This window comes from Mustela erminea, chromosome 10 (assembly GCF_009829155.1).
Source record: "Mustela erminea isolate mMusErm1 chromosome 10, mMusErm1.Pri, whole genome shotgun sequence".
NCBI classification, from domain to species: domain Eukaryota; kingdom Metazoa; phylum Chordata; class Mammalia; order Carnivora; family Mustelidae; genus Mustela; species Mustela erminea.
The window spans coordinates 82,331,542-82,354,020 of NC_045623.1; the positions used below are offsets into that span (position 1 = coordinate 82,331,542).

Genomic DNA, 22,479 nt, shown 5'->3' on the forward strand with positions numbered 1-22,479 from the left:
ACTTGGGGGCTCCGGCTCCGGAACCTTGGCGGTAGCTTCAAATCCAGATTCTCTCCCAATCCCACCTCAAACCAAATCCGCCCGGGTAGATGTCGAGAGACCTGAAGGAGGGTCCCAAGGAGAGCCCTAAAAGGGCTCTCTGCTTTCTCTCCCCTTGCTGCTGCCCTTCCTCCAGCATCCTACGGCTGGTGTCTTCCATGCTCCCCCGGGGTAATTACAGGCCTGCACCAATGCTTTACCCAGGTCTCTAATCTGCTGGGTCCCTCCCAGCTCCAAACTGGGTGGTCCTGGCCCTGAACCTCCCCCACCCCCATGGGGACCCCTCCAATCTCCCCGGAAGGACTTTTTCCCCTGTAGCTTGTCAAGGAGGGAAGGGGTCCCTTCTGACTCCCCTCCCCATAGTCCTGCTTCCCAGCTCTCTGAGGTGGAACCCCCCCATTTCCCTTGTTACTGCCAGCAGAGGTGGGGCCTCAAGCCAAGTCTGGCCAGCCTGGGCAGTGGGGGGGTGGGGAGGGAGCTTGCTGGGAAGGCGGATCAATGATGGAGCTGCAGGGACTGACAGGGGAGGAAAGAGGAGGCACAGCTGGGCCCTGCCACCCCCTCCCTGCCCTTTGTCCTGACCTCTAGAAGGTCAGTTCTCTGGTTCTCCATTGTCCAGAGATTAGGCGCAGTGAGATGCTAGCCTCCTGCCCCTCTTTCCTTCTAGCGTCTTCTTTGAACAGTTCCAGAAAGCAGCCATTTCAAGGGGGAGGGTGGGGAACAAAAGGGTCTGGGTCTCAGGCAACCTGGGAACAGCCAGTCCTAGGAGGAGTGAGTAGCTGGGGGGCCTGAACTCTCTTGGAAGGGCCCCCCACCCCACCCCGGGAGGGAATAGTGCCACCACCTCTGGCCCCAGATCATTAGAAAATGATGATGATGGAAAGGCTGCAAATGGACCTTAAGCTAGTATCTTAACTTTTCTGAAACCCAGTTTGCTCACTTAGAAAAGCAGGAAAATGATAGCACCATGAGGTGTCATGGGGGCATTCAAGGTTAAATAAGGCAACGCTGATGAAGTGCTTAGCACAGAGCCTGGCATCTAAGTAAGAAGCACGAAATGAATATGATGACAGTGGTATGATGATGGAGCTTTAAGGATAAAAGCAGATTAAGAGGAGGAGCAGAGCCCCCCATCTTTGTTGTCAGCCATCCCACCTGCAGGGTGAGGGGACCCCGTGGATGATGGCATCCAGAGCTGTGCTTTGTGAGGTCAGAGGCCTCACGGCCTGTATCTTCCAGATATACACAGGTCTACCCTGACCTGAGCCAGACAGTGAGTAGACTCAGTGTTCATGAACAGAACCCAACAGAAGGGAGAGCCCTCTGCGATAGTTCGTCTCCCCACCCACCCCCGCCCCCGGCCCTGGTGAATTTGAGATGACTTCAGGGATGAAGACCCTGGTGGGAACAGTGAGATAGATACCTGCATGGGCTAGACCTCAACAACAGTGGAGGGGGCAATAAACGGTAACTAAAGATGAGAAGATAAGTGAGGGATGGTCTCCGTAGGAAGATTTGAATGCCAGTTGGCATCATGATCTATACGACATTGATCATGGGGAGTTGTGGAAGGTTTTTTTTTTGCAAGGGGAGGGGTAAGCAGAGCTTTAGAACTGGAAATTATTGTGTCTAACGATCTGGGATGGACTTTGAGGAATCATTGCAAAGGGGTAGTGTGTGGTATCAGCATATGTCAGTGGTTCTCAACCAGAGGCCATGTTGCCCTACAGACGACTTCTGGCAATGTTTTGGGGCACTTTGGGTTGTCAGAACCAAGTCGGGGTATCACCGGCATCCAGTGCTTAGACATCAGAGATGCCATTTAACACCATATGATTCTCAGAGCAACCATTAGGCCCAAAACATCAACGGTGCCAACACAGAGGAACTCTTCCCTAGACTGTGGGAGGAGACAGCTATACCCCCTTTTACAAGATGCTAGTGGTGGGGACAAGACATCTGGGAGTTAGCCAACTTGACGGACCGTTCTCCTGGCCAGCCCCAGGCCTCCTGTACCGCTGAGGGGTCCAAAGTGAGTCTTGGGAGGATGGCTAAGCGGGAGCTAAGAGAGAACCAGGGTCCCGTGATTAAGTCGAAGCAAACAGATGGAGAGATGGAGTCCGTTCCTCTCCGTTTACCCCCAGACTGACTAGGATCCCTGGCAGATCCCACACCCTAGCAACTGAGAAGGCTTGGAGTGTGTGTCTCTCTGAGTTTGGGGCTGGATGATGGTGTCTGGGAGCCTCATCTGCCCCCCCCCCAGAATATTAGACATCCCAGAGAAGGAGCAAATGAGGCATTTGCAACATTGGGACCGAAAGCCCCTACAGGATGCCCCGCCCTTTTGGTGAGGGACAGGGAACTCTGTATCTCCCCCACCACCTAGGGCAGTCCCCTCCTCCTCCGAAGCAGGCACGAATGAGCTGTTCCTCTCACCACCACGAGGATGGGCTGGTGCTACGGGTCAGGTGGCTGAATGGGGATCAGAAATATGTCCCCTTTCTGATCCTTCTAGGGGGAGGGCAGGAGCAAGAGCATTCACAGCCTCCTTGGGTTGGTGGGGCAGGGTCCAGGATGAACCTGATGGAGGGGTGAAGGAAATCACTGGGAGATCGACCCAGAGATAGGAGATATGAATCAGGAGCAAGGCCCTGGAGGCTGCCTCCACACTCACAAAGTAGGAAGTGGGAGGGGCCTCATAGTGGGGGCCCCACAAAGAGAACAGACACCAGTCACCGGACTCTCACTCCTACCCCACCCCCAAGGCACTGCACGATACATGGGTCTCTAACCCATATGGCTCTCCTGGGGAGTCCTCCAGGCTCACTCCCCGGGGCTGAGGGTGGAGAATGTCCTCAAGGGCCGTGGTGACACCAGCTGCAAATAAGGCCTCCCTCCACCTTGGGGAGGGGAAGGAACAGGGACAGATTGGAGGGGGGAAAAACTGAGATCCAGGATCAAATAGGCTCAACGCTTTGGATTTCTGGGAGGGTCTTTGTCTAGAGCCCCTGCTAAGAATGGGAAGCTGTCCCTGCTGTATTTTTTTCTAGGGAGAAGGAAATGGGGGTGGGAAGGAGGCTCCCAGCATTCCTAAATGTGCTGACTCTGAGCAGTGGTGGAGAGGCACTGGGATTTGGGAATGACGGCAGCGGAACTGAGAATCCTTGGAGCAGCTGTCTAAGAAGGTTTAGGTTCCCATCTGAGCAAGGAGGAGACCCTATAAATCAGCTTGAAATGGAGCCCATCCCCATCCTTAATTCACAGCTCGTGACGCAAGGAGGAGTCCCAACAAAAAAGACTCCAAAAGGAACAATCAGAGGCAGACAGGGGAAGAATCTCAGAGGTCCTAAGATAGGCAGGGAGAGACTCCGCCTCAGCTTCTCCAGAACCACCCTGCCTGACAGCAGGCTGGGTGGGGTCGGGTGGCTGGCCGTGACTGTGACTCAGGTTTCTGTGGGCAGCCAAGGGCAGCCGGCAGGGAGGAGCCCAGACCGACAGACAGGCCAGCCAACTGCAGCTTTCACCTCAGCTGTCCTCTCTCCTGGGAATGCAGGAGGTCCTTGCCTGGCCATGCTGGCCTGGGTGGGGGTGGTGGGGGGGGCTGGGGGGTGCTAGCTGACCCTGACTTCCTCCTCTCACAGCCGACCCTTCTGTTCCTTCCCAGAACTGTCAGCCAAGGGGCTGACTGAGAAGGGGAGAGTCAAAGGTCACTGCATCTAGGGAGGCCCAGAATGTCTGTGTCACAGGGAGAAGGATATAATAGCCATTGGTCCCGCACCCTGAGGAAGAAACTGGGGGAGTCTTGGGAACTGGCTTTTAGCCAGAGCAGCCTGGGTCCCCCAATCTTCCCCAGGCTGGCCAGCTCATGGCTGGGCAGGCTGGTTGTCATGGTGAAGGCTAGGGGCTAGAATGCAGCTGCCTACAGAGTCCAGCTACTAGGCTTAAGGGAGGAGAGGGTGCTCAGGGACTCCCAGGCCAGCCTTCCCACAACTGACCAGCCAGGGGGGATGGCTGGAGAGGAAACCGAAGAGCTGTGGTCAGGGGCTGTGGGACTTCCCCCTTGGTGATGAGCTGAGGGTGTGGCCAGCACATTCCCCTGGTGTTTCTGGGACCTGTTTGTTGGTCTGTTTTGAGAGAGTGGCTGGAAGAAAGGGAATATGCATTTACTTTGTGCCCAAACGCTCTGCCCTTGTGTCTTACCAATCTTCACAACAACTGGGAGAGGTCCAGCAAGTTGCCTAAAATGGCAAAGCTGAACTTAAAATCCAGGACTGGCTGTTACCAACTCTGGCGATCTTTCTTTTCCAGGGACCAGGCAGTGTTGTTGTTCTTAGGAAGGGAGGGGGACAAAGTGACCCGAATTTTAGCAACAGACTCGATATTCCATCATGAGGCCACAGTGGTAGGATCCAGGTCCTGGCTGCTTTTGGAGTTTGGGGGACAGATGACAATTTGAAGAGAAAACTACTAGTGAGTGAAATGCTTGGCACATAGGTTGTCATTAAATATTTTTGCAGTAAGAAGCCAGATTTCTGTATGAGCCACAGCTAGTTTTCTGGGACATCCTGGGAGCTTCTGGCTCTGAATTGCAGCAACAGCGGAAGAAGTCAATTCGAAAGTGGGACTTTCCAAGACCAACCCGTTGAGAGAGGAATTTGCGGAGCATCTGTGAGGGTGAGGGGGTGGGAAGAGAGGGAAGTGCGTGGACGATACAGGATTATCGCAAGCTCCGGACGCCACCCAGTGGCCAGAATGCAGCCCTGTGTGGGGGAGCCAGGCTCTTAAGAGACAACTGAGCGCGAAGCGCTCTGGGAGTTGTAGTCCAGCGGTGCTTCCAATGAGGCTGTTGGGTGTTGTAGTCTGACGTTTATTGGGCGGGAATTATCTTCGTCGGCCGGACCACGAGTCCCGTGGTGCCCCGCGGCAGGCCGCGCAGGCGCGGTGAGTCGGTGCCGGTCAGTCCCGAAGGCTGAGGGGCCGCGGCTGGGTCGAGCGGTGTCAGGAGGGGTGGCCAAGCGCGTCTGTGGCGAGGCGGGGTAGGGCGGCCGGCACCATGTCTAGGCAGGCGAACCGTGGCACCGAGAGCAAGAAAATGGTAACTCGGAGCGCGTGACCTCTGCGGGCGGGCGGAATGGAGGGGTTCTGGGGAAGGGGCCCGGCGCGGGGGCGCAGTTGGAAAAGGGGCTCCTCGCGTGAGCGCAGGGTGCTTCTGCTGGAAGGAAGGAGGTGGGGGCTGCCGGTGGGTGGCAGGGGAGAAGTTCGCCGCGGGCGTCGCAGGCCTGGGGCAGGTTGGAGGGCCGCTGGAGCCGCTCAGAGACCCCTCCCCGGGGTCCGGAGAGCGCCGTGAGCAGGACCCGCGACGGCGGCGGTAGTAGCGGTAGCTACCACCGTCGTTCGCTCCCTTCCGGGGTGTTAGGCACTGGGCCAAGCACTCTACGTTACCTTAGCTCATTTAATCCGCAAAGTAACTCTCTTAGGTGGATAATGTTATCGCAGTTTTACAGCTCAGTTAAGTTTACAGAACTTGCCCACATTTACGGCTTGGAAGAGTTAGGATTTGAACCCATGTCTAACTGCGAGACTTCAGACTGCTGGGCCCCCCCTGTCTCTCACGCTGTGAGAGCAATGCTGGGCATTGCAAGAGACGCTCAGATACTGGTCTTAGCAGAAAGAACTTTCTGTTTGGAGGAGTGAGAGGTGGGCCCGAGTAGGCAGTTAAGTGGTGCCCCTCTGGTGAGTGGGGGCAGCGCCTTTCTTGTCCTGGGAAGAGTGGGACACCATGTAGTTTCATAAAGGTTGGCTGCAGGTGGCAGCTGGGACTGGAAAGTAAGGTAGACGACGTTTTTCTTCAAGTTAAGACTTCTTTTTTTTTTTTTTTTTTAAGATTTTATTTATTTATTTGACAGAGAGAGATCACAGGTAGGCAGAGAGACAGGCAGAGAGAGAGAGGGGGAAGCAGGCTCCCTGCTGAGCAGAGAGCTGGATGTGGGACTTGATCCCAGGACCCTGAGATCATGACCTGAGCTGAAGGCAGCGGCTTAACCCACTGAGCCACCCAGGCACCCCCAAGTTAAGACTTCTTAATAAGTGTTCTTTTCTATGCCATGTTCTTCCCTCCTCCAGAATTGCCCATGCTGTTTGTTTTCAGATTTAGAAATTAAATATCCAAGGTTGCAGGTTGGGCCAGCCGATCAGGGGCCCTTTGCCGGAACTCAGCTCTAGAGGGGTGTGATTAAACATCCCTTACACCGTGGCCTCTTAACAACAGGAACAGCACCCAAAATGGGCTGCAGGAGGCCCTTGTACTTCAGAGTAGTACTTACCCTTTTTGTCTCTCAGACCCCTTTTGAGAAGCTGCTGATGCCTATGGAACTTCTTCCTAGAAATAATAAATTGACAAACATAAACACAGACATTTACTTATCTTTTGGGTGGATTTGTGGGCTCCCTAAAGCTCCTCCATGGATAACAGGTTATTTTTGTTTTGGGGGCACCTGGCTGGCTCAGTATGAGGAACTTGCAGCTCTTGATCTCAGAGTTGTGAGTATGAACCCCACATTGGGTGTAGAGATTACTTAAAAATAAAATCTTTTTTTTTTTTTTTTGTTTTATTTTGTTTACTTGAGAGAGAGAGAGAGAGAGCATGAGGGGAGAGGGTCAGAGGGAGAAGCAGACTTCCTGCTGAGCAGGGAGCGAGATGCAGGACTTGATCCCAGGATTCCAGGATCATGACCTGAGCCAAAGGCAGTCACTTAACCAACTGAGCCACCCAGGTACCCTAAAAATAAAATCTTTAAAAGAGAATTCCTGTTTTGGAGGAAATACCAAGAATTTCAAAGAAAAAAAGTATATTTTGCTAGGAGACAGTCCTGTCTTGATTGATCCTCAGTTTCCTTATGTGTAAGCTGGGGACAATAATGCTTACTTAGGATTAAGTGAGATAGCAGTGTATAATGTATGGGGCATGGTAAATGCTTCCTCCTCCTTTTCCTAAGATAAGAGCAGATACAAGAGGTCTTCTTGTTTAGTTTTCATCTTACTCTTATCCTTTCTTTTTTTTTTTTTTTTTTTAAGATTTTATTTATTTATTTGACAGAGAAAGAGAGATCACAAGTAGGCCGAGAGTCAGGCAGAGGGAGAGGGGGAAGCAGGCTCCCCTCCAAGCAAAGAGCCTGATGCGGGCCTTGATCCCAGGACCCTGAGATCATGACCTGAGCCGAAGGCAGAGGCTTAACCCACTGAGCCACCCAGGCACGCCCCCCCCTTTTAAACCTGAAATCCTTATTGAAATCTTTAATAATATTTTAAACAGGAACCCCCAGGTTCCACCCTTAACCTCCAGTGTTCACTCAGCTTTGGTGAGTGCGATAGTTTAGGAAGGGCCAGTAGCACACTCCCATCTCAAGGATTTTGCAACTCCTAGTGTCTCTGTTTAGGACTTCCTTCCCCTAGGGGCACCTGGCTGGCTCAATCAGTAGAGCATCCACAGAGCCTGCGACTCTCAATCTCAGGGTCCATGGGATTCTGGGGGGCTTTTGAGTTCATGCCCACGTTAGGCATGGAGCCTACTTAAAAACAAAACAAAACAAAAAAAAAGGAAAGAAAGAAAAAAAACCCTTCCTTTCCTCAATGAGTAACCCTAATCCTCATCTAACTACTCCCCACTTCATTCACAGTTACACAAATGTCACCTCCTCTGAGAGGCCTTCCCTGACTGCCTGACTAGTTTTCTGTCCTCTTACTCTACTCCATTTTTCTTCATAGCGCTATTTCATTATGAATTACATAGTTTATTTTCAGCTCCCCCCATGAGAATTTAACCACCAGAGCAGGGATTTGTTTTGTTCACTGCTCTATTCTAGCATCTAGAATGATGCTTGGCACTAGGCAATCAATATTTAGTGAATGAATGACATGAAGGTTTGGTGCAGCCTCTCATTCACTTACTGCTGGCGGCTACTTAGGGCTTGTCACATGATCCTCTTTGTGGCCATCTGGTTCTGACTTGCCCTTCTCCTCCCAGGCAGTCTCCCCCTCTAGCAGCCCTCTTTCCCAGTTGACTTTACCTCCTGCTAATTGCTATGTTCCCACTTAAACCTTCCAAGACTTAAATGATTAATATGCCTCGGGCACCTGGGTGGCTCAGTGGGTTAAGCCGCTGCCTTCGGCTCAGGTCATGCTCTCAGGGTCCTGGGATTGAGTCCCGCATCGGGCTCTCTTCTCAGCAGGGAGCCTGCTTCCTCTTCTCTCTCTCTGCCTGCCTCTCTTCCTACCTGTGATCTCTCTCTGTCAAATAAATAAATAAAATCTTAAAAAAAATGATTAATATGCCAAGGGACTAGATCTCTGCTTTCAGTCCGTGTGAACAGAAATAACTGATGTATCTGGCAAACTCTTCCTGAGCCCTAAACTCTTCCACAGCCCAAACTCTGTGCTGGGTGCTGTGAGAGATGCAGTTCTATTCTGTAACCTTGAGGAGCACATTCCATGAGGCAGGAAAGTATACAACACAGCGGCATAATACTGTCTGGTGTGGAGTCCCAGCTTAACCGCTTACTTGACGTGTGACCTTGGGCAAGTTTCCTCATTGTCGTAAGCATCAGTTTCATCATCTTTAAAAAATAAGTTAGAGGGGTGCCTGGGTGGCTCGGTGGGTTAAAGCCGTTGCCTTTGGCTCAGTTCATGATCCTAGGGTCCTGGGATTGAGTCCCGCATCAGGCTCTCTCTCTGCCTACTTGTGATCTCTGTCTGTCAAATAAATAAATAAAATCTTAAAAATAAATAAAAATAAAAATTAAAAATAAGTTAGTGTAGTAATAATATCTGTCATGGGGTTGTTCTGAGAATTCACTGAGGTGATGCATGAAAAGGCAGCAGTGTGATGGTGTACTTAATGCACTTGGCGCTCAGTGAAAGTCAGCCGGCAAGCATCTTAGTTAGTGCAGATGTAGCCTTTATGTGCCTGTATCATGTTTGGTTCCCGAATTCCTTGGACAATCAAACCTTCCCTTATTTTGTGTCACGTTACTAGTAACCCAACCCCAGCGGCTCTGCTCTCCAGTGCTCTGGTGAATTACTCGTTGGACAGCAGCACTCCAGAGTCTCTAAGGGGAGGCCAGAGGGTGAGAGAGAGGGGTGAACTCCGTCCTGTCACTGACCTTCACTCCCAGCTGTTGGGGGAAGTCACACTGAATCACTTATGTTGGTAAAAATAGTAAATGCGACTCTAGGAGCAGTAGCTCCAAAGATCAGCCCCCTTAGGGAGATTTGTTATGTGTCTGGGACACTAACTGAAAAGACTTTTGAAAACCCTCAAGTGCCACAGCTCACCTGAACTAGGCCTTGGCTTAACTTACTCTGCTCAGGTTGTGCCGGGAGTACTTGGAGATCAGATCAGCTGTTCAGTATGAAACCACTCCTGTGGTTTGTTGATCCGCAAAGCATATTTCAGTACATTATCTCATGAGATCCTCCCAACAGTCCTGTAGTCAGCATGACAGATTTTACTGTTAACCGTTTTTGTGTCAAGAGATTGAGATTTGCAAAGTGAAGTGATTGACCTAAAATCTCACCATGAGTAAGTGGCAGTCCAGACTCAGAACCAGGTCTTCTGACTACAAACCCAGTCTTCTTTCTGTATGCCTTATTGGTTGTTACCGAGTTCTTTATATTGATTCAAAATCTCCTTCCTTGAATTTAGTTCAGGGTACTCTCAAATACCACACCACAGAAAACTAGTTTTTCTTTTCTTTCTTTTTTTTTTTTTTTAAAGATTTTATTTATTTATTTGACAGAGAGAGATCACAAGTAGGCAGAGAGGCAGGCAGAGAGAGAGGAAGGGAAGCAGGCCCCCCGCTGAGCAGAGAGCCCGATGTGGGACTCGATCCCAGGACCCTGAGATCATGACCTGAGCCGAAGGCAGTGGCTTAACCCACTGAGCCACCCAGGTGCCCTAGTTTTTCTTTTTTTTGAAGATTTTATTTATTTATTTGACAGAGGGAGGGAACACAAGCAGGGGGAGTGGGAGAGGGAGAAGCAGCTCCCCACAGAGAAGGAAGCCCGATGTGGGACTCAATCCCAGGATCCCGGGATCATGACCTGAGACAAAGGCAGATGCTTAACGACTGAGCCACCCAGGTGCCCCAGAAAACTAGTTTAAAAATAAAAATGGGCCCCTGGGTGGCTCTGTCAGTTAAACATGTGACTCTTGATTTCGGCTCAGGTCATGATCTCAGGGTGTGAGATCCAGCCCAGCTTCGGGCTCCAGGCTAGGCTGGAGCCTGCTTAAGATCCTCTCCATCTGCCCTCCCTCTTTCTCTCTCTGTCACTTTTTCAAATAAATTAAATAAATAAAACAATATCTACTTTTAAAAAAAAGATTTTGTTTATTTGACAGAGAGAAAGATCACAAGTAGGCAGACAGGCAGAGTGGGAGGAAGCAGGCTCCCCACCGAGCAGAGAGCCCGATGCGGGCTCAATCCCAGGACCCCAAGATGATGACCTGAGCCGAAGGCAGAGGCTCAACCCACTGAGCCACCCAGGCGCCCCCAATATCTACTTTTTTAAAAAGATTCTTTATTTATTTGAGAGAGTATGATAGAGACAGAGACAGCATGAGTGGGGCGGAGAGGAGCAGACTCCCTGCCAAGCAGGGAGCCTGATGCTGTGCGATGCTGGGCTTGATCCCTGGACTCAGGGATCATGACCTGAGCTGAAGGCAGACACTTAACCAACCGAGCTACCCGGGCGTCCCCAGCAATAGCTACTTGCGTAGCTGCTGTGCAGCAGGTGCTCTACAAACATTATCTCACTGGGATCTCACAGTAACTTTCAAGGGCAGATAATATTGTCACCATCGTGCAGATGGGGAAGAACTGACTCAAGATACTAAGTGGTGGTGTGGATGGCATAACTTTTTACAGGATGGTGCTCAACTATAAGAGGACTGAGTCTCAGTTACTTAACCTGTCACCTGTAAAGCGAGAATGAAAAATGTTTGTTTTGCTAACCTCTCATGGTTATGATTAGGATCAATGAGAAACTCTGAAAGCATTCTGGAGGTTTTATAAATGTTTATGGCCATTATTATTAATCATAATTAAAGCACCTAAACGTAGAAATGTTGCAGAAGAGATTCAAGTTTTCTTCTGGGAGGGATAAGTTACTATGCTTAGTGAAGAAATTGGATTGGTTGAATTAGCTGACCTTTAAGGTCCCATAGAACTGTTTGTTACAAGGATCACAGGACTGAAAACCCAGGTCAAGAGGAACCTCTTGGGGCGCCTGGGTGGCTCAGTTGTTAAGTTGTTAAGGTGCCTTTGGCTCTCTCTCTCTGCCTGCCTCTCTGCCTACTTGTGATCTCTCTCTCTCTCTCTCTGTCAAATAACTAAATAAAATAATATAAAAATAAAATAATATAAACAAATAAATAAAATAATAAATAAATAAATAGAATAAATATAAAATAAAATAACTAAATAAACTAAATAAAATATTTAAAAAGAACTGATCTCTCACTCACCCTCCCTCCTCTCTTTCTGTGTGTGTGTGTGTGTGTGTGTATTATCTGTTTATTATCTGTCTTCCTCCTATTAGATAGTCCCTTGACATAGTAAACATTGAATGAATGACTTTTTCTATACCACAGCCCCATTCATATTTTTAAAGTATGAACACCTTCAAGTTGCATATTTGAATTGTGCACTGTTTCAAGTAGGCTTGGTTCATAATCAGAGATGGAGACAGATTTACAAATTAAGAGAGAGTGTGGAGAGCCTGGGTCAGGAATCCCATTCCCAGATCCCAGGCTTACTGATTCTGTGACTGTGGACAGATCTGTCTAGAACCTTGGGTTTTCTTATTGGTAAACTGGGGGCTACTGCATGTAGAAGCAGTTGACAGCATCACGGTATGGATGTTACTTGGCATCATGGTGGGGTGAGGCTCTTAGGAGTCTCCATCCAAGGGCTCATTAATAATGGAAAGAGAGCTCTCCTGATTTAATGCAGCGGTGCCAACTCTATGGACTGGTAACTGCTGGATTGTCTCCATCCATTCATGTCCAAGCCATTCTAGTGCCAAACCCTTAACTTTACTAAAAAACATTGTCCTCCTTAATAGCTTCCCTTAATTGCCATATTTGGTAAATGGTCTCTTAGAGACACCCTGATCTGGCTGTTTTAGTTGAGTTCAAAAAGCTTCCTGATTCTGAAACTGATTGTCTTTGATTTCCTAGTGCAGCTAAGTTTTTGTTACTGTTTTGGGGTGTGGGGAGTTATTAATATTGCACTCATGGGGATCAGTGGATAGAATGAACATTGGCTTAGAAACTCTTGTTTTTTTTTGTTTCCCAGAATTACTTTTGTCAGTAGCTGTTTGTCCTTGGGCAGATCACTTAATCATTCTGAGTCTCCATTTCTTCGTCTCTAAAATGAGATTAATTCCTTCCCGTTCTGCTTTACGGAATTCTTGTGGGATGGAAAATGACGTGATAAAAAATAGAACGCAGTGTATAAGCAAAAGGCACTCACGTCACTGTTCTTACGGTGACCTTGCCACCAGGCCATGAGGATGAGATGAGTGGCCCTGATGTGCTGAGAGCCTGGGCCTTAACATGACGTGGACTTTGTTCCCCAGAAGACGTGAGGACAGAAAGGTGCTGTGCTCCGAGTTTGACGCGCTTCCATTCAGAAGGGAGTGGCTGGGTGATTGCTTCTCTGTGAATCCATTGGTCCAGACATTCTGTTAGCATGTTTCTTACTTTGTTTAGCTCTGTTAGTGCCTTTCCCCCACCTCCTGCTTTCATTCTGTAGTCTTGGCGTTACTGACCTTGTCACCTTCCACACTTCTGTTTCTTGGTGGGTAGGTGCCAGGAGTCTTTATCCGAGAAACGGTTTCTGTGATTTTAACTGTGGTTTTAATAGAAACCAGTCCAGACCAGTATTATGTTCCAGGTACACAAAAGATTGGATTCCTCTCAGAGTTACCCCTTTCCTGGAAACATTTTCGCTCTGTGTCCAGAGGAACATTATTTTTCCTGGTGCTGGTGACTTAGGAGGGGGCTTATCAGTGCAGTGGACTCTGGGACTTCCTTTCCTCCCCACAGACCAGGCCCATGGGTCCTTTGCTGCTCCTGGGTGGGGGCCTGGGAGTGCAGCTGCACTCTAGGCCCCGACACTGCAGACATTCTTAGATGTGGAGAAGCCATGGGTCTCACCATCTAAGGCACAGAAGCTAATATGTAAATGTCTTCTTCCGGTCTGTGTTTCATAGTATCCGGTGGAAGGCTGCTGCCCCCCTCCAGTTCTGGCGACCTGAGCTTAGGCTTGGCAGCTGTGGTGGGGTCCTGGGTTAGCAGAAACCCACCTTGAGGGGCACCTGGGTGGCTCAGTGGATTAAGCCCTTGCCTTCGGCTCAGGTCATGATCTCAGTGTCCTGGGATCAAGCCCTACGTCGGGCTCTTTGCTCAGCGGGGAGCCCGCTTCTTTTCTCTCTGCCTGACTCTCTGCCTACTTGTGATCTCTCTCTCTTTAAAATCTTAAAAAAAAAAAAAAAAAAAAAATTGAAGAGCTGTGAATAAGTTTAAAAAAAAAAAAAAAGAAACCCACTTTGATGTGCTGGAAGAGTGACTGCCCCATGTGTGAAGTGCCTTTTATAGCCCGTTCTATAGTGGGCATGGCTAAAACCCTGCCATCTTGACCCTGGGGGCGGGGCACACTCTTTGGCTACCCCACAGGGGACATTGCTCTTTCCCACCAGACACAGATGACCTTACTTTGAATCCTGACAGCTGCACTGAGGCTGACCTAGACTCACTAAACTTTTTCTTTTGTGCTTCTTGGGCCTGATTGCCTTTTGAACCTCTTTTAGAGCTCTGAGCTCTTCACCCTGACCTATGGGGCTCTGGTCACACAGCTGTGCAAGGACTATGAAAATGATGAAGATGTGAATAAACAGCTGGACAAAATGTGAGTAAGCTCCTCTGCAGGAGAGACAAGAATGGGGCTCTCTATTACGCAATCTACATGGGCCTTTAGAGCCTTTAGGGCCTTTAGGGTTCTCTCTCATAACCAACATTTTGGGCATAGTTTCCACTGAGCTCATTTATTGGGATGCTTTGGGATTATCCCCCATTTTTCCTTTACCACCCGCAGCCTTACGTTCAGACGTAAGACTTTCATACCCCATGATAGATTCTGTTCTCTCATTTTCTTCCCAGGGGCTATAACATTGGAGTCCGACTGATTGAAGATTTCTTGGCACGGTCAAATGTTGGGAGGTGCCACGACTTTCGGGAAACCGCAGATGTCATTGCCAAGGTCATTATCCTGGGCCACTGGCTTTGCTGAAGGATGTCACCGGGAGGCACTGTTGACCACTCTCTCCATCTCGCTTAGAGAGATGGAGACTATTTCGGACTATTCCAAAAGTCTGGCAGCTTAGGCAGCTGTCTGGGCCAAAGAAGCCTTCCTGGTGGTAGGGGAATAGTGCGCGTTTTGAAAAGGGAAGAGTGGTTGAGATCATCCGTGTGGATGAAAGCCCCACTGAGGCGAAGGCCACATTTCCTCGGCTGTGAAGATGTGGCAGAGTAGCATGGGTGTGAGGTAGATAGGCTTTGGACTCAGATAGACTTGGCTTCAGATTCTGGCTCCAGTACTTACTAGTTAAGGGTAAGTAAATTTTAATCTTTTTAATTACCGCTTACCTCAACGTTAAAATAAGAGCTCCCTCATAGGATGGTTGTAAGGAGTAAATGAAGTAATGACATGAGCATTCAGGTAAATGCACTTAACGCAGTGTGCTTGTGGTAAAGGGTCGCTATTGATAGTATCAGCTTTACATCTTGTAAAATTAATAATAAATGGTATTACGCCTCTAGCTTTGTGGCATCTGTTACCTAGAGGTTGGTTCTTTGTGTTGTAGAGCATGCTGGCCCAAATCCTAGAGCGGGCTGGCAGTGAAGAGCACTTTGTGAAGGTTTGGAAGTAGGAGAGTGGATAGAGGGAAGGACGTCTTCAGACTAATTCGGTCGCAGTGACCATATTTGCTTTCATGAAGAAGGGTTCAGGGTAGCACAGACAGAAGACAGGGCAGTGGGCTGCCACCTCTCACATGCTGGTTCTGGGAAGCCACCCGTGTCAGAAGTGTAGGCGGACAGGACGTTGCCTGATTGTATGAGGCCTTGAAGGAAAGGGGTGTGGAATTGTGCATAGATGCTTTTCCTTTATTGCCCTGAATACCTAAAGCCCCAGTGTTTTGCAGAGGCCACAGTTTTTTCCCCGAGCCGCTTACCTGTCCTTCACCAGTCCCGTCCCTTCCCTGGTGTGCAGCCCCCATTGCTCTTCCCCACGGTGCTGTTGTGTTCCTCTGACAGGTGGCGTTCAAGATGTACTTGGGCATCACTCCAAGCATCACCAATTGGAGCCCAGCTGGTGACGAATTCTCCCTCATTTTGGAAAATAACCCCTTGGTGGACTTTGTGGAACTTCCTGATAACCACTCATCCCTTATTTATTCTAACCTCTTGTGTGGGGTGTTGCGGGGAGCCTTGGAGATGGTGAGTGCAGCTCCTTACCTTCTGGGACACTGGAGATCTAAAGGGGGCTCAGAAAATGTTTGCATGAATGAGAGAAAAAAGAAAGGGCTTTGGCTCATCTCAGCACTCTGCTGCCTGAGATGTGATGGTACCGAGCATAGGATCCAAGCTGGGTGTCTCTACGCGGTGCTGATTCTCCCTGAGAGTGGCGCTGTCAGCCCCCAAAGCCCGGAAACACCCATTCCCAGATTGGCTCATTTGGTGATAATCTCATTTGTGGGTGTTCTTCGCTAAGTCTGTCTTTACGGGTCGGGGCCACTGCTTTCTACGAGGGAACAGTGGAACTGGTGATCTCATCCTTGTGGGAAACCAGCCCCCTCAGCTGGACTGCTGTGGATGAGTCAGTTATGGCCCCCTCCCCTGTGGCTCCCCAGAGGCTGTGGCTAGCAGCTGCACCTTCATTTTCCCACTGTCCCCCAGGTCCAGATGGCCGTGGAGGCCAAGTTTGTCCAAGACACCCTGAAAGGAGACGGCGTGACAGAAATCCGGATGAGGTTCATCAGGCGGATTGAGGACAATCTCCCAGCCGGAGAGGAGTGACCGTCCCCAGGACTTGAGGGTCGCTAGCAGGAGCACTTGTTGGAATCAGAAGCCTCAGAGCTCCCTCTGCCCCTTAGAACTCAGTGACTCTTTAACACGGTTGTTACATATTCTCCTAACTCTGTTTCCATTTGCCAGCTAATAAAGAGCAGGCTGTGATAACAGGCCATTCACCCCCCAAGTGTGCACATTCGGGAGGGAAACTCTTTGCTCCCTTTCCCTTCAGAGGGGTTGGATGCAATCATCTTTGGTCGGACTAGAATGAGCTCAGCCAGTTTACATTCCCCGTTCGGATTTTCCAAAGCAAAACCCATTTTGACCCCGTTAAAGAGGCAAGCCTTGCGCATCTATTCCTGGGCCTTCGGAATGCCAATGGTGAATGGCTGAGAGAATCCAGGGTTGTGGGGTGGGGGAGGGGAGGCTGATGGGGTGGATAGGAATTGCTAGTCGTAGTGTGACACACTCTAGTGCTTGCCCGGAAAGGGGAGTCATGCCGGGAACACTGACTTCTGGGAAGCCACCCAGGTCTCGTTCCTCCCTGCTGTTTGGAGGCGACATCTCCTCTTTTTACAGAGGGTCCATCCTTTTTTCTTACAGATTCTCCAATAAATACACATTCTTGAGTGAAATTCTAATCATGTCCTGTTTTCTTTCTGGAATTTTACTACAGTGGAGTGAGGAGGCCAACCAAGTTCCTGGGCCCTGCCTCACACTTACCCGGTCTAGGAATGGCTCCTCCTCGCAGACCAGAGAGTCTGGGAGACCTGGATGCAAATACCCCTGCAAAGTCATTTTTGGGTCTATTGTCTAGCAAAACCTGGAAGCGGACCATTATCCCAGATATACCTAAAAAGGACTATCTTGAGTTCTTGGCCACTGAGAAGGAAGGCGTGGCTAGAAAGACCTTGTCTTTCTTGGAGCGAGGGAGAGGTGCCTGGCTGGCTCAGTCAGTGGAGTGTGTGACTCTTGATCTCAGGGGCATGAGTTCAAGCCCCATGTGTGGTGTAGAGTTTACTTAGAAAATAACGATGGGAATGAAAGCCAGATTGGTAAAGGTTTGAGAGAATTAAAGAGTACCAAGGGTACCAAGTTTTTCTTTCAAAGAGCTTTGGGGGCGCCTGGTGGGTGGTGGTGGTTAAGGCTCTGACTCTGGACTTTGGCTCAGGTCCGAATCTTAGGGTTGTGAGAGGTAGCCCCCCGGATGTTGGGCTCCGCGCTTGGCAGGGAGTCTGCTTGGGATTCTCTCTCTTCCTCTGCCCCTCCTCCTGCTCACGTGCTCGCTCGCTTTCTCTTTCAAAATAAATCTTTAGAGGGAGGAAAAAAGAGCGAAGAAGTAGGGTAGTGTCTAGAGGGGGATGTGAAGTCAAAGGAAAGTTAAACTTTTGAGGTTGGGTACAATTTATTGTGTGCTTACCACATGTCAGACATTGTACTAGCACTTTACATTACCAAATCCACAATAATTTCCTTATTTACAATAATTCCATTTTTAGAGGGGAGACTACAAGTTGCTCAAGGTCATACAGCCATTAGGTGGAGACTCTAGTGCACAGAGTCCATGTTCTTAACCACGATGCCTGGTTAGCCCTGTGGGGAAGGAGGGGAGCAGTCCTGCAGCCCCCTCCCCAAGCCTTACAGAATTTAGGATAGCTTTTTGGGCGCCTGGGTGGCTCAGTCAGTTGAGCGTTGGACTCTTGATTTTGCTTAGGTCATGATCTCAGGGTCATGAGATCAAGGCCTGCGTTGGGCTCTGTGCTCAGTGATGGATCGGCTTGTCCCTTTCCCTGTTCTCTCTCTCTCTCTCTCTCTAAAATAAACATCTTGGGACACCTGGGTGGCTCAGTGGTTGGGGCCTCTGCCTTCGGCTCAGGTCATGATCTCAGGGTCCTGGGATTGAGCCCCGCATTGGGTTCTCTGCTCAGCAGGGAGCCTGCTTCCCCCTCTCTTTGGCCGCCTCTCTGCCTACTTATGATCTTTGTCTGTCAAATAAGTAAATAAAATCTTTAAAAAATAAATAAATAAAAACCTTAAAAACAAAAAAAAGAACTTGGGATAGCTTTTCAAAGGAGGGATTAGAGATTGTCAGGCCATATTGGCAGCACTGTTCTTGGAGACAGCCTAGGCCCTTGAAGTCCAGATACTCAGGCTTTTTGGGGGAAGGGGCCCCCAGTCTTTTCCCAAGGTGAGGGCACAGGCCTGAGTTGAGGAGAGCCATTATAGATGTTGTGCGTGAAGTGTGTCTTTTTTTTTTTTTTTTAAGATTTTATTTATTTATTTGACAGAGATCACAAGAGAGGCAGGCAGAGAGAGAGGAGGAAGCAGGCCCCCCGCCGAGCAGAGAGCCCTATGCGGGACCCCATCCCAGGACCCCGAGATCATGACCCAAGCCGAAGGCAGCGGCCCAACCCACCGAGCCACCCAGGCACCCTGTGAAGTGTGTCTTGATTGCATAGGTTAGGACCAGGGTTCTGGGACACCTGTCTAGAGGCAGTTTGCATAAGACCTGCCTCTTCCCGCTGGGTCAGGCCACTGAAGCCGGGGGAGGGAGAGGTCACTTTTGTGTTCCCAAGTATAGGGAAGCTCCCACTGAGATACTGTCCTCTGAGCCTCTTTACCTCGCCCTCCAGGTACAGTTTGGGACCCCAGGGCAGGTCAGCTGTATCCTTAGCATCCACTGGTCAATTACTCCAGAGTGTGTGAATGAAGGAGATTAAGGGAATGGATGCTGGGCCCCGATGTGGACGCACTGTGTGGTATCGGGGGTCTGCGAAGACAAGGGAGGGACCCCACCCTTTCCTTCTGCGTGGGGTGGGGGGGGTGGGGGGGTGGGCACACCCTTCCTCTTCTTGGACCACACCTATTTTCCAGCAGCCGTTGTCTGGTATGAGGTTTTAGATCTTTCCTTTTCCAGAGTTAAACACAGGCAGCATTACAGAGTCGGCAAACTGCAGGAACAAAGCCCCCATGGTGATTTTTCCCAATGGCAGCCCCACAATTGTGTGATGTGCGCCCAGAGGCTGAGGGAAGGGAGGGGCTGTTGGACTGTGGAACTGCTTGGAACATCACCTCATCATCTCTTCCAAGTGAGCCAAACATACAAGTCTCAGCAACCTAACTTCAGCCCTCCCTCCCCCCGAATTAGTTCACCGCGGATCATAGAGCTCTCTACTTCTGCTTCGGCTCTGAGGCTGGGGCAGCCCCCTCCCGCCTAGGCCATTCCGCATTCTCTGTGATGTGCTGGCACACCCTCCAAGCAAGATGGGACACGTTTGCTGGCTTTCTAGGAGGGGCTGAACAATGAGGTCAGCGGCCTGGTTGAGTTCTGGGGCTGCAGGAGACGGTCCTGGTGGCCTTTGGGCTTGACACAGGCTAGGCAGAGCTCCAAGGAAAGGCCTTGCTCTGCAGCCTTTGGCCACCAGGGGTCTCCAGATCACCACTCTACTGCCCCAGAGTGACCACTGGACCCCTGGTTTCCATAATTTGCTAGGACATGCACCTGATGGGACAATTCGCAGAGGCCGGTCAGAACCCGGAAGCACCCCCTTCTTCCAGCCACTCCCGTAGCATCTGACAGCAAAACTTGCGTGCTGCCAGGCTGAGGGCCTGCCTGCTGAACCCAGAGCCTGGGGAAGAGCACTTTGGCAAAGAAGTATGTCGCCCCTGTGCCTACCCCAGGCTCTCCTGCTGGCCTCAGTGGTGTAAGCTAGCGCTGAGCCCTCCCCTCATCAACCCCCTTACTTCCCGAGTGGAGACCAGAGCACCAGCACTGTTCCCCTGCTGCAAGAGAGTCCTACTCCTGCCCTCCACCCCCATCAGTAACGTTTTCCCCGGCGGATTGGCCTCCTCTCTATTTGTACTGGGCATCCAGAGAAGGAGGTGGCAACAGAAATTGCATTAAGTAAAATTAAAATAGTCTCCTAACAAGCAGTTCATTGTGGACGGTTGGGGGTGGTGGGGCAGGAAAAGCATCCTCCCGTTCTCTTGGAGCTTAAGTGCTACCATGTGCTGTTCCCTGGAAGCCAAAGGACTTGGGTGGGGGGGGAGGGTGGGTGGCGGTAGGCGAGGAGCCTCGCTGTTACCGATCCCCAGCCTTTGATGTAGGGCCAGGCCTGACCCTAGGACAGCCGATGGCCACTGCCAGGGGAGCTGTGGGACACAGCGCATTCTTGGGGGCAATTTACCCTTCTGGCAGGAGGAGAGGAAAGTTTCGACTGTGGGGAAGGGGGTGGAGAGAGGGCGCAGCAGCTGAAGTTAGAGGGTGGGTGTTGCGAGGGACTATGGAGGGAGCCAAGGCATAGGGCAGCACCATCTTACCACCTCTGGCTCGCTGAACTGGCTTGGGCAGAGGCCTCCTCCAGGAAGCCTTCTCTCATGGACCCTGAGCTGCTGAGGAGCAGCACCTTCACTCTACGAGACGTGTGGGCCGGTCCAGGTAGAGCCCCAGGGATGCCCAGCGAAGCCGCTGCTCTTCCCTCCTGGCTCTGGGGGGCTGGACTGTCAGCCATGGAGACATCTGGGACTGAGCCGGGCTGAGGAGGCTGGTGGTGACATGAGAGTATGTGTGAGTGAATGTGGGTGACAAATGTTATTCATAGCAACAGCGAGTATTTATCGAAGAGTGACTAGGTGCCAATCAGTGCTGGTCTAAGTGCTTCACATATGTTTTTCCTTTAGCCTTCACAACAACCCCATCCCTGTGCCCATTCTGAAGATGGGAAAACTGAGGTACACAGCTAGGGCATAGTAGATTCAGGCCCCAAGCCCTACATTATGTGTTCTGTGTATAAGTGGGTTTCAGTGTGTGTCTGTTTCCTTGTGTTCCTTGGAGAGAGTGTCTGTATGTAAACTCTTTCATTTAACAAAAATGGAGCCCTGTGCTGGGGGCTTGGGCCCGGGGACAAGAGGACAGGGAGATGGTGGCCGGGAGGAGAGATGTTGAAAACAAGAGACAAAGGTAAGTTCTGGCTCACTGCTTACTGCTTACAAGACACTGAGCAAAGGATTTGATTCTGAGCATCCATTTCTCCTCTGGTTCAAAATGGGGATTATAGTAATGCCCATGTTACGGACTGTTTTGAGGATGAACCAAGATGCAGTGTGTATTCCGAGTGCTCCCTAATTGGCAGTTATGATGAACAGGATTGTTATTATGAAACTGTCTTGTAAGACTACTATGTGTGGATATCTGAGGGGCGGAGTGTGTGCCAAGAGTGATTCTGTGAACTCAGGGCTGTGTCTGGGATGTTCATCGTCGTATCCCCAAGCATCCAGGGCTACTTTTCAGCAAAAAGTAGGTGCTCAAGAAATGTTTATTGATGGCGTGTTGACTGAGTGAAGAAGAAGCCAGGAGGGCCCACCCAGAGAGGGGTGTGTGGGCCTCCACCGGGACCTGCTACACCGTTTTATGGGGCTCAGTGCAAAATGAAAATGTAGAACCTCTTGTTCAAAATTGATTATGAATTTCAAGATGACCAACAGAGCAGTAAACCAAGCCCATCTGAGCAGGGGGCTCTGTGTGACTGCACAGGCAGGCATGCCCACGAAGCCAGCCCTGGCCTCCATTTGCCTGAGTCCGCAGCTGTTCCCAAGCCCAGATGTCCTGGAGAGAGAAGAAGCAGACTGCCGTGCTTCCCAGCCTGACTGAGGGGAGGTAAGGAAGGGAGGGCAGGGGGAGAAAGCAGAGGGAGAGGCCAGAGACCTGCAGACCTCTTCCCCAGGGAGCCCTTCCAGAGCCAGGCCAGGCCTACAGCAGCCCTCCGCCCTCCATCTTCAGGAGCTCACTGCTCCCCCCACCAAGCCACCAACCAGGGCACTGGGTGGTCTGGACACATGTGGTCACATTTAGATGTTGATTGAACCAAAATTGTTATAAGATTAGAACATTTAAGGTACCTTTAATTTCGCCAGCATTACTGGGATTTTTGAGGATGGGGCTGAGAGACCCCCGGGGTGAAAGTGTGTTGGGGTTGCAGGAGGGTCTTTTCTTCTCTAGTCCTGTAGAAGAGGCCTCTGGCAACAGAGAAGGAAGGTAGGAGGGCGAGACAGAGGGAAGGACTTCCCAGGAATTATAGAACCAGGAGTCAGTCCTCCAGCAGATGTGGGAGTTGGGGGTGGGGATGGGGGGTGCAGAATCGCCAAGGCCCTGGTCGGGCAGGAAATTTGCCAGCGCCACACCCCTCCCCAGACTATCTGCACACCCTCGGCCACACATCTGTGCAAACATCCCCTGCCCCTCCTCAGCTTGCCAGACAGATGGAATGGTGGCAAGAAGAAGGTTCTACCTAGGCCCTCCCCAGGATCCAACC

At 50.5% G+C, this 22,479-nt stretch overlaps 1 protein-coding gene across 2 annotated transcripts; it reads left to right on the forward strand.

Annotated features, from left to right (window-relative positions):
• Positions 1–4,922: 4,922 nt before the first annotated feature.
• TRAPPC3 (trafficking protein particle complex 3) lies at positions 4,923–16,809 on the forward strand. 2 transcript variants are annotated; one of them, XM_032302380.1, is made up of 5 exons: positions 4,923–4,980; positions 13,909–14,006; positions 14,258–14,357; positions 15,413–15,595; positions 16,055–16,809. In XM_032302380.1, coding segments are annotated over exons 2-5 (405 nt in total). In that variant the 5' UTR covers positions 4,923–4,980; positions 13,909–14,004; the 3' UTR covers positions 16,175–16,809. The 2 variants fall into 2 exon arrangements, with proteins under 2 accessions (XP_032158271.1, XP_032158270.1); XM_032302379.1 differs by lacking the exon at positions 4,923–4,980 and adding an exon at positions 4,987–5,134.
• The last annotated feature ends 5,670 nt before the right edge of the window (positions 16,810–22,479 follow it).

Excerpts from the sequence above, each read along its gene's own strand:
- TRAPPC3 (XM_032302379.1), top strand. The coding sequence starts at position 5,093 with ATGTCTAGGCAGGCGAACCGTGGCACCGAGAGCAAGAAAATG. Across the intron at positions 5,135-13,908 it reads GCACCGAGAGCAAGAAAATG|AGCTCTGAGCTCTTCACCCT; the intron begins GTAACTCGGAGC and ends AACCTCTTTTAG. Across the intron at positions 15,596-16,054 it reads TGCGGGGAGCCTTGGAGATG|GTCCAGATGGCCGTGGAGGC; the intron begins GTGAGTGCAGCT and ends ACTGTCCCCCAG.